The sequence below is a fragment of the Hyla sarda genome, chromosome 10, assembly GCF_029499605.1.
Source record: "Hyla sarda isolate aHylSar1 chromosome 10, aHylSar1.hap1, whole genome shotgun sequence".
In the NCBI taxonomy this organism is placed as follows: domain Eukaryota; kingdom Metazoa; phylum Chordata; class Amphibia; order Anura; family Hylidae; genus Hyla; species Hyla sarda.
Window position 1 is genome coordinate 69707319 of NC_079198.1, and position 12046 is coordinate 69719364.

At 45.8% G+C, this 12046-nt stretch overlaps 1 protein-coding gene across 10 annotated transcripts in view; it reads left to right on the forward strand.

The window, feature by feature from the left end:
• Nucleotides 1-12046, forward strand: part of TNNT1 (troponin T1, slow skeletal type) — an 85214-nt gene that overhangs the window by 22669 nt on the left and 50499 nt on the right. For 3 of the 10 annotated variants that reach the window (XM_056543288.1, XM_056543283.1, XM_056543286.1), the window contains exon 3: nt 7290-7310. In XM_056543288.1, the coding sequence (XP_056399263.1) occupies nt 7290-7310 (21 nt within the window). Of the gene's footprint in view, nt 1-7289; nt 7311-7887; nt 8013-8168; nt 8382-8672; nt 8706-12046 lie in introns of those variants that run through there. The other 7 variants (XM_056543281.1, XM_056543280.1, XM_056543282.1 and 4 more) reach the window with 6 other exon arrangements.

Below are 12046 nucleotides of genomic sequence, written 5' to 3' on the forward strand. Positions count from 1 at the left end.
GCATGTAATAAGCAGAGAGAGAGAGAGAGAGAGAGGCGAACCCTGGGCTCTGCCCGGAAAACCCCAATACACAATGATGGACATTTATCAACCGGTTTAGTCAGGTTTTCTTTACTATAATTGTCGCAAAATTGTTGCAACTGCGACTACGTGTGTTTTCGTGCGACAATTTGCATGAAGAACAAGAAAAGCAAGAAAATTCAAACTTGCTTACGTAGTAAATTTTCAAAATGGATTTGCTTTAGTCGGGTACTTATTAACTGCGACAGTCGCAACTGCGCAAAAAAAAAGTCGCAACAAGGTTAAAAATTGACTAAATTTACTCCAGCTCAAACATGAAGCAGAAGAAGCTACTACCAAAGTAAAAAAGGAAAAATTGCTTACGTGAAAGAAAATTATCAACAGGCTGAAAGCAGTTGATAAATAAGTCACACATAAGCAAAAAAAAAGAAAGGAAAAAATTACTAAAAAAAAAAAGAATACATAAGCAAACATTGATAAATGTCCCTCAATGTGTGTGCAGCTTAACAAGTCTATTTTATGTGACAGATGTACTTTAAAATGCACCAAATTATTAAACAGCCTGATCCATTGGGATAAATGTGGTGCACTCTGAGAATTATCCAGCTGTAGTAAATCTGATGACATCATTGTTTGTCCAAACATCTACTGTACTACAAATAATATACATTTTATTACATTGTAATGGCCATTGCTATATAAAAAAAAAAGTATTTCTATGTTTTGTTAATGTATTTTTCTTTGTATTCTTACTTATGCACCACGTAGGGAGCAGCAGGAGGGTAAGTCTGTAATATTCTCTCTATAGATTGTGGTTGTGTTCACTGTTCTCAAGGCTGAGGCACTATATACAGTGGTCCCTCAAGTTACAATATTAATTGGTTCCAGGACGACCATTGTATGTTGAGACCATAACTCTATGGAAACGTGATAATTGGTTCTGAAACCCCAAAATATCATACAAAAATAGGAAAAAGTAGGATTAAAGAAAAATAAGTAGATAACTAACACAGATAAAGCAAATCCTTACATATAAAAGTAAGAATGATCTGCTGGGATCTGTAATCACTGTCTATGTAGAGGACAGGAGCTTCTTCAGGGTCCAGTACATTACACACAATGTCCTAAAAAAGTAAAATGGAGCCACCCTCACTTGGAGCAGCTATTCCAGGCACAGGTAAAGAGTAGTACAGAACATGTAATACCTTCCTGTACTGTAGGGGGTGCTACCAGACAGGAATTCAGTGCATACGCTTCAGTAATACAGGGGTTTTTCCAGTGAATGTCCATTCTGATTGGTCAGATCTTCCAGCCATTGACATGTTTCACAGATCTGGACTGCCCATACCATTGTATGTTGAGTATGGATTCAAGTTACAATGGTCCAGAAAAGATCATTGTATGTTGAAACTATTGTATGTTGAGGCCATTGTAAGTTGAAGAATCATTGTCATAAGTAATATCACATACAGTAGCGGTATTAATAACATATAATATAAAAAAGGGAGAGAAAAAAAGTGGAGTGATTTTCCTACAGTGACCAATCACAGCTCAGCTAACGAGCTCTGGTAAAGTGAAGGCTGAGCTGTAATAAAAAAATAGCTAGTATGTCCTGTAAGTTGTTCATGGAGGAGCCCTTCCTTTGAAGTGAGGTAGAATACAGATAGTATTTTGTCTTATAAATCCATAGTAGATATAAAGCTGTTTTAGTATTGATCAGGGGTCTCAAACTCAAATTATCTGGGGGCAGCTGGAGGTAGAGGCTGGGTGAGGCTGGGCCACATCAAGTATTCCACAAAAAGTAAATGTCACGATTCGGCTTACAGGTTGTGGATCCACTGTGTCAGCGAGGGATTGGCGTGGACTGTGCTGGTGGACCGGTTCTAAGAGGCTACTGGTGTTCACCAGAGCCCGCCGCAAAGCGGGATGGTCTTGCTGCGGCAGTAGCAACCAGGTCGTATCCACTAACAACGGCTCAACCTCGCTGACTGCTGAGAAGGCGTGGGACAGAAGGACTAGGCAGAGGCAAGGTCAGACGTAGCAGAAGGTCGGGGCAGGCGGCAAGGTTCGTAGTCAAGATGGATAGCAAGAGTTCAGGTAACACAGGCTTGGACAACACTAAACGCTTTCACTGGCACAAGGCAACAAGATCCGGCAAGGGAGTGCAGGGGCAGTGAGCAGATATAGCCAGGGAGCAGGTGGAAGCCAATTAAGCTAATTGGGCCAGGCACCAATCATTGGTGCACTGGCCCTTTAAGTCTCAGAGAGCTGGCGCGCGCGCGCCCTAGAGAGCGGAGCCGCGCGCGCCAGCACATGACAGCAGGGGACCGGGACGGGTAAGTGACTTGGGATGCGATTCGCGAGCGGGCGCGTCCCGCTGTGCGAATCGCATCCCCGACGGCCATGTCAGTGCAGCGCTCCCGGTCAGCGGGACTGACCGGGGCGCTGCAGGGAGAGAGACGCCGTGAGCGCTCCGGGGAGGAGCAGGGACCCGGAGCGCTCGGCGTAACAGTACCCCCCCCCCTTAGGTCTCCCCCTTTTTTTGTCCGACAACTGCTTTACCTGGGACGAGGACACCGGGAGTGAATGGAGGGTTTCCTCAAAGGCAGGCAGTACAGCAGGAGTGGGAATGGGGAGGGAGGGCAGAGGGTTAAGCTTGGCACGGGGCAGGGTGACACAAGGACGGGGGCCATGAGGAGGCACTGAGGCTTGCCTGACGGGACTGGGAGGGGGGGAGAGGCATCTCTTGTGGCAAGCAGAGTCCCAGTTCTTGATCTCCCCGGTGGTCCAGTCAAGGGTGGGAGAATGAAGCTGGAGCCATGGCAGACCGAGGAGGACCTCAGAGGTGCAGTTGGGGAGGACGAAAAATTCAATCCTTTCGTGGTGGGGTCCAATGCACATTAAGAGGGGTTTTGTGCGGTAACGCACGGTGCAATCCAATCTAACTCCGTTGACCGCGGAAATGTAGAGCGGCTTGACGAGACGGGTCACCGGGATGCACAATTTATTCACCAAAGAATCCAAAATGAAATTCCCAGAGGCACCAGAGTCCAAGCAGGCCATGGCTGAGAGGGAGGAGTTGGCTGAAGGAAAAATCCGCACGGGCACCGTGAGACGTGGAGAAGCAGACTTTGAACCAAGAGACGCCACACCCACGTGAGCTGGGTGCGTGCGTTTCCCAGACGTGGAGGACGAATAGGGCAATCCACCAAGAAATGCTCGGTACTGGCACAGTACAGACAAACATTTTCTTCCCTACGGCGATTCCTCTCTTCCTGGGTCAGGCGAGACCGATCCACTTGCATGGCCTCCTCGGCGGGAGGCCCAGGCGTAGATTGCAAAGGATACTGTGGGAGAGGTGCCCAGAGATCTAAGTCTTTTTCCTGGCGGAGCTCCTGATGTCTCTCAGAAAAACGCATGTCAATGCGTGTGGCCAAATGGATAAGTTCTTGCAGGTTGGCAGGAATCTCTCGTGCGGCCAGCACATCCTTGATGCTACTGGATAGGCCTTTTTTAAAGGTCGCGCAGAGAGCCTCGTTATTCCATGATAATTCGGAAGCAAGAGTACGAAATTGGATGGCGTACTCGCCCACTGAAGAATTACCCTGGACCAGGTTCAGCAGGGCAGTCTCGGCAGAAGAAGCTCGGGCTGGTACCTCGAAGACACTACGGACTTCAGCGAAGAAGGACTGGACTGTGGCTGTGGCAGGATCATTGCGGTCCCAGAGCGGTGTGGCCCAAGACAAGGCCTTTCCTGAAAGAAGGCTCACTACGAACGCCACCTTAGACCGTTCTGAAGGAAACAAGTCCGACAACATCTCCATATGCAGGGAACATTGAGACAGAAATCCACGGCAGAGTCTAGAGTCCCCATCAAATTTGTCCGGCAGGGACAAGCGGAGGCTAGGAGCGGCCACTCGCTGCGGAGGAGCTGCAGGAGCTGGCGGAGGAGATGGTTGCTGCTGTAGCAGAGGCAGAAGTTGCTGTAACGTGGCGGTCAACTGCGACAGCTGCTGTCCTTGTTGGGCAATCTGCTGCGATTGCTGAGCGACCACCGTGGTAAGGTTAGCAAGACTTGGCAGCGGCACCTCAGCGGGATCCATGGCCGGATCTACTGTCACGATTCGGCTTACAGGTTGTGGATCCACTGTGTCAGCGAGGGATTGGCGTGGACCGTGCTGGTGGACCGGTTCTAAGAGGCTACTGGTGTTCACCAGAGCCTGCCGCAAAGCGGGATGGTCTTGCTGCGGCAGTAGCAACCAGGTCGTATCCACTAGCAACGGCTCAACCTCGCTGACTGCTGAGAAGGCGTGGGACAGAAGGACTAGGCAGAGGCAAGGTCAGACGTAGCAGAAGGTCGGGGCAGGCGGCAAGGTTCGTAGTCAAGATAGATAGCAAGAGTTCAGGTAACACAGGTTTGGACAACACTAAACGCTTTCACTGGCACAAGGCAACAAGATCCGGCAAGGGAGTGCAGGGGCAGTGAGCAGATATAGCCAGGGAGCAGGTGGAAGCCAATTAAGCTAATTGGGCCAGGCACCAATCATTGGTGCACTGGCCCTTTAAGTCTCAGAGAGCTGGCGCGCGCGCGCCCTAGAGAGCGGAGCCGCGCGCGCCAGCACATGACAGCAGGGGACCGGGACGGGTAAGTGACTTGGGATGCGATTCGCGAGCGGGCGCGTCCCGCTGTGCGAATCGCAGTCCCCGACGGCCATGTCAGTGCAGCGCTCCCGGTCAGCGGGACTGACCGGGGCGCTGCAGGGAGAGAGACGCCGTGAGCGCTCCGGGGAGGAGCAGGGACCCGGAGCGCTCGGCGTAACAGTAAAAAGAAGTTCCCCACATTAGGTAGGCAGCATAAGTTCCCCACATTAGGTAGGCAGCAGTTTCCCCACATTAGGTAGGCAGCATTTCCCCCACATTAAGTAGGCAGCAGTTCCTCCACATCAGATAGGCAGCATAAGTCCCCCACATTAGGTAGGCAGCATAAGTCCTCCACATTAGGTAGGCAGTGGCCTCCACGCACATACAGCCTCCAGCCATACAGTATGGCTTGAGGCTGTATGTCTGGTTCGGGGTCAGGATCTGCTCTATGGCCTATAGGCCATAGTAGTAGGTCCCAGGACCGGATGAGCACTGAAGCTGACACTCCACTGGTAACTTACCATACTGGCCAGTACGTGTGTCCTCCTGGTTGCTGCTCCCCTCCACTCTTATAGGTGCACAGAAGGGATGTCTCTAACACTCACGTTTCTGAAGACAGGAACCCCGGTGGATGTGGATCCGCTGGACCTGTGTGGCAGATGACTCAGACCGTACCAGGGAACGGAGTCTAAGGTGCCGCTGGTTTTCACCAAAGCCCGCCGAAAAGCAGGAGGGACTTGCTGCTGCAGGCAACACCCAGGTCGCTACCCCTGCCTTATCCCTACTATGCGAGGCACAGGAGGGATAAGGCAGCTCATAGTTTGGATAGCAGAAGATCAGGGCAGGCGGCACAGTAGCGTAGTCTAGACGTAGCAGGAGGTCAGTAGGCAGGCGGCTGAGGAGCAAGGTCAAGTCACAAAGCAAGAGATCATATACACAGCAAGGCAATAACAGGAATGCTTTCTCTCAGGCTCAAGGCAACAAAGATCCGGCAGGAAACTGAGGAGGGTGGAGGAATTTATAAATGAGCCACAGGTTGATTACACTAATGAGTGTACTGGCCCTTTAAATCTTAAAGCTCCGGTGCACGCTCCCTAGGGGACGGGGACACACATGCCAAAGCAGAGACAGGAGAAACACTAGGAGAGTGATGGACTGGGGCTACAGCAGGTAAGGGGACCATGCGCTCACGGCCAGGGTGTGCGGACGGAGCGCATAACGTAACAATGTCAGTGATATCCCTGCGTGGGTTACCTCCCAGCAGCTGTTGCATTTTAAAGTGGCTGTGGGTATGCAAAGGATTAACCAGGACTTTCTTGTGTCCTGAAAAGATATCTTTCTGAACACAGGGACGTCCTAAACCTGTGGGGACAGGGGGCCGCAAAATATCATCCCACAAGTTTGAGACCCCTTGTATAGATAGTATAAAGTCTTATATATCTACAATAAGGTGCATTTTCAAGTAAGTAGTAATGGTAAGGAGAAGATATTTATACCTGCTGGTATTAGTGATCTGCCTGCTCTGGCTGGTGTCAGGAAGTATGGCTCTCTGGTAATCATGCTGCTGGTATTACCTGCTGATATTAGTGATCTGCCACCTCTGGCTGGTGTCCGGAAGTATGGCTCTCTGGTAATCATGCTGCTGGTATTACCTGCTGATATTAGTGATCTGCCACCTCTGGCTGGTGTCTGGAAGTATGGCTCTCTGGTAATCACGCTGCTGGTATTACCTGCTGGTATTAGTGATCTGCCTCCTCTGGCTGGTGTCCGGAAGTATGGCTCTCTGGTAATCATGCTGCTGGTATTACCTGCTGGTATTAGTGATCTGCCTCCTCTGGCTGGGGTCTGGAAGTATGGCTCTCTGGTAATCATGCTGCTCCATCTAGCTGTCAATATTGTGCCCAGTTTACGGTTGCACAGTGAAGACTTGGCCGGCTTGCTGTGACCTTTAGTGCTTCAGCCTTAAGATCATTAAGCAACTGGAATAGATTGCTGTTTGTCTAAGTAGTAGATGATTATTGCAATCTAGTATAGATCTTTGGCTGTAGATTCTGTAAACTCTCCATTTTTGTCTGTATTATTTTCATCTCTTTACTGTGCTAGATGCGTATTAAAGCTGCCATAGCCTCCTGCTCAATAGCAATAAAAATGGCCTTACTCACTTAGACACAGTGAACATACCAATCATAGATTCTGTGCCAGTGATCAGTCAGCTTTACAACTGTTCATATTGTTTGATCATCAATACCATACTGTATTAACCAATGTAAGGCTGGGTTCACACTGCGTTCATGTTTACATTTAACATACACGTTTATACTTTTAAAAAAACATTAAAATACATATGTTTAATGGAGCTAAAAAACAGATGCTGCTCTATGCCATATAGCAGAATCCAAATCTCATTGACTTACATTATAAAAAATGAAAACACATTGCAAGGTATACTTTTTGTTTCTGTATATAATGGAGTAGTCGACTATGCTGTGGTATACAATAAATTATACCTAATTATACCTATTAAACAGTAACAGTGAAAACAAAACTCTAACAATATTGGAGGAAGGATAACAAAAGCAAAAATAATCCTTTCCTCTTTTTTTTTTTCTTTTTTCCTTTCCTAACAGAAGAAGAAGGACAGGGAGAAGGTGAGACTACACAATCCATGTCATGAAGATCATTATACAACTCAATGAGAGGGACAGAGAGGGAGAAAGGAATCTTGTTTATGGGCCCTCTAGTTTGTAATCTTAAAGGGGTACTCCTTTCTGGGACATTTATGGCATATCCACAGGATGTGGGTGTTATGGAAAATAGCATATATAAAAGTCAATGGGAAATATATAAACTTCTTGGCAGTTTTTTTTAGCTTTCTAACCACCCCAGCGGCTGCATGCAACGTATCTATCAGACATTTATGGCATATTCTGTAAATATTCTATAGGTTTCTAGATGTGAATAACCCTTCAAATTCTATACATTGCAAGGATAAATAATCGTATCCTATCACTGCCCCATCAGGTTCTGTAATTTTTAGAGAAGATTCATTTTATTGTGCTGGGAATGGCCTTGAGACAGAGTAGTTGCTAGGTAGGTACCTGGCAACCAGGTCCCTAGCAACCAGTCTGTTAAATTACTTAAAGGGTATCTCTAATCATGCTCCCAGGGGCAGAGTATGTCTGAAGGTATTGAGTATTGATTTGGAGACGGAGTTACTAGAAGTCCCATAGACTTGTATGGGACTTCCGGTAACTCCATCTCCAGTTTGCATCAGTCTGATAGCAATTCACAGGATCAGAACCAGCCTCAATATTTTGTTACATTTCCTGCCGCCAGGAGCATGATTAGAGGTACCCTTTAAAGGTTTCGTCTGACTTTTATATAAAACGACAGCTTGCTAGGGTTATAAAATTACAGCCAATGACTGGCCTCAATGGTCTCATGCCAACATCCTCTGAGGTCAGTGATTGGTGGGGTAACAGGGAGAATGTCAGAGGCAACAGAATGACAGGGAGAGAATAGTGTAGTAAAGAGGCCACTTAAACACATAAGATAGTCGGCCAATCTCTCATATGGTTGGTGTGTAATGGTAGTAGATAGGAGAGACATAAACAGCTGAGCAAGCACATGCTTCAGGGGGCCCCCTTTATTACAACTGGTGGATGTTGTAGCAGCGGGTTCACCCCCAACCTTGATATTTGTGTCATAAGCAGGACATGGTTAGTGAATATATGGCCAGTCTTTATCTTTTTGCTTCATTACTTTATAACTTTATTGAGATTTATTTAGAAGGGGCAGTATTTGTTTTTTTACAACAGATAAAATAATAATTTGTTGTTTGCCCTGATCTGTTATCCACATTACAGGCTCTGAGCATGACTGCATTTGGAATACATTGAAGCGTGTGTTTTCCTAGCTGTCTGCTGTGACTCTTTTTACCATAATGCTTCAGCTGCTATTTTACTGACATATTTCCTTTGCTGTTTTTGCCTTTTCTTTGTGCTGGTCAGTAGCCGAGGAGCCTGAGCTGGAGGAGGCTGCAGGTATTAATGCTAGAGACATTTTATATTACAGATGATCCTGTTGTGTACAGTACACATCTGCAATGACAACAGGGTTAGGCTATACTGGAAGTTTAACCTTATCTAGGTTTTAGTGCTGAACATTTAGGGAATGAAATAAATATTAATTCCCTGGTATAATAGTACAGTATACTGTTATAATAATGTATGTGCAGGCACTTTGGCATTATGTAGGTATGATGAAATTTGGTTATCAGTAGTGTTGAGTGGGAATATTTCGAAATGCGAATTTTACCGCGAATATCGGCATTTCACAATTCGTACTGAGGAATATATATATTTTTATTTTTTTTGCGAATATGCAAATATAAGAATATGCAAATATTCACGAATATCGGCACTTCCAGTCAGAGGACACTGACCCCTCCCTTCTTTAAGATAAAGATATAATCGTGCATGTGAATTTCATTACAAATTTTTGCATGGAAAAAAAAGAGGACGAACATAGCGAATATGCGAATTTTGTGAACATAGGATGAATATTCATTCAGATATTCGCGAAATATCACGAATTTGAATATGGCCCCTGCCGCTCATCACTAGTAGAGATGAGCGAACTTACAGTAGATTCGATTCGTCACGAACTTCTCAGCTCGGCGGTTGCTGACTTTTCCTGCATAAATTAGTTCAGCTTTCCGGTGCTCCGGTGGGCTGGAAAAGGTGGATACAGTCCTAGGAAAGAGTCTACTAGGACTGTATCCACCTTTTCCAGCCCACCGGAGCACCAGAAAGCTGAACTAATTTATGCAGGAAAAGTCATCAACTGCCGAGCCGAGAAGTTCGTGACGAATCAAATTTACTGTAAGTTCGCTAATCTCTAATCACTAGTGCCAAAAAGTATCATATTTGGGCCACACAGTCAAATATTGTGCCTATATAGAGCTATGCTATTCCTCATAGTGTTGATGGTTGCTCAGTGTTGCACACTTTGCCCACACAGATATACAGTGCCCATACAGTTTCTCTTAGTTTCAAATAGTACTTTAAGGGGTACTCCGGTGGAAAACTTTTTTATTTAATTTTTTTTAATCAAGTGTTGCCAAAAAGTTAAACAGATTTGTAAATTACTTCAAGTAAAACAAATCTTAATCCTTAGTACTTATTAGCTGCTGAATCTACAGAGGAAATTCTTTTCTTTTTGGAACACAGTGCTCTCTGCTGACATCAGGAGCACAGTGCTCTCTGCTGACATCTCTGTCCATTTTAGGAACTGTCTAGAGCAGCATATGTTTGCTATGGAGATTTTCTTCTACTCTGGACAGTTCTTAAAATGGACAGAGATGTCAGCAGAGGGCACTGTGCACGTGATTCAGCAGAGAGCTCTGTGTTCCAAAAAGAAAATAATTTCCTCTGTAGTATTCAGAAGTTAATAAGTACTGGAAGGATTAAGATTTTTTTAATAGAAGTAATTTACAAATCTGTTTAACTTTCTGGCACCAGTTGACTTTAAAAAAAAAAAAGTTTTCCACAGAAGTACCCCTTTAAAGAGTACCATAGCAGATGCCAAAAAAAATTCTTATATAATGTAACATTTTATTTCTATGAGGGTTTCCCACCAGATATTGGGAGACAGCCTGTTGCTTATGACACTGATTTATGCAAGTCCCTAATACTTTATGCAGATTGGCTTCACCAATGGATTTAATACTTACAAGCAATGATTATGGAGAAGGAAATCTTTCATAAGTTATGTTGTAAAGAAGAAAAAGTGTTCGCTATATATCTTCTGTGTTACTGCAGCTCAGCTCCCATTGAAGAGAATTGGAGCTGCACTGCATTAAAGGGAACCACAATGCCGGGACACTATGAACTACTCTGATCTGCTCGTGCCGCTGGTACCAGAATAACTAGTCCTCGGAGCAGGTCCAAATGGCTGCTATCTGTTTATAGGGAGAGATGAGTTACATAGTACTGGTGGGGTTGAGAGCAACCACTAGGACCACCACCTGTAACAAGTTACCTGGGTTCCATTGGCATTTTTAAATTTTGATTATTTTGAAACACCCCAGCGTATCAGAGTAATTCATAGTGTCCTGATGTTGTGGTTTCCCTTAAAGGGGTACTCCACTGCCCCAGCTTTCGGAACGCTGGGTGCAGGTGATGTCACAACATACCCCCTCAATGCAAGTCCATGGGAGTGGCATGGTGGCTGCCACGCCCCCTCCCAAAGACATGCATTGAGGGGGTGTGGCTGTGACGTTACGACCCTCGCAACAAAATGTTCCAAACGCTGGGGAAGCAGAGTACCCCTTTAATGCAGTTCAGCTTCCATTCTCTTCAATGGTAGCTCAGCTGCAGTAACCCAGCACAGCCACTACACAATGGCCCTGATTTACTATTGTTAACCCAACCTGCTTTTGTCGGGTTGTGCACCAAAACGTTTACACCTAAATTTTAGGCACAATGCATCAAAATACACCTTCAAACCTGAATAAGGATGTGGTTGTCCAAAAGGGGGCATGGCTGACCAAAAAATGAGTATGTTCTCCCAACCTGAGCTATTTACAGAGCATCTGTTTCCACCTCCATTCACTGTATTGTGGGAGCAAATACAGCCCACTTTCCTAAAATAAAAATACAAATGGTATGCATAGGTAACTTAATGGGTTGATCACATACCTATTTATGGCAGGGTCACACGGGGCATATCCACTGCGGATGCGCCGAAGGCAGTCACAAAGGGACTGCAGAGCGAGCTCCGGGCTGTGGCTGGGTAGCTCTGTGTGTCAGCTCGTAGCAGCGGATTTCTACAATGGGAGCTTGCACTGCAGTCCCTTTGTGACTGCTCTCTGCATATCTGCAGCGTCATATACACTGCAAATGTGCCCCGTGTGGCCCTTCCCTTATGGTTTATTGTAAAACTAGTGAATATTCTTTTGTAAACACTTCTGGCTTTGGCTCAAAAACTGCAGTGGCAGATTGCCCAAAAAAAGCTTCCAAGTGGAAACTGAAGGTGAGGCTGAAAGGGTGTGAATCATGTTCAGGGGGTGTGATTACGAAGCAATTAATAATACCCCCCGAGTCTAATATTTACCTCCTATTCTGAAATAAAGTTCCCACCCATTTAACTATTCAGGAAAAGTAAAGATAGTCAACCAAATTGTAAAACTCCTGTATGTTGGAAACCAGGGGACCTATAAAATGATATAAAAACGTAAAGGGGTATTCCAAAACATTTTATCCCCTATACAAAGCTGAGACACCCCCGTGATCTCTCTGCAGCACCCACATTCTATGCGGGGACTGCGTCTCTAGTTTCGGAAACCTACGGGTTTCCGGGACTGGGGACGTGACGTCATGCT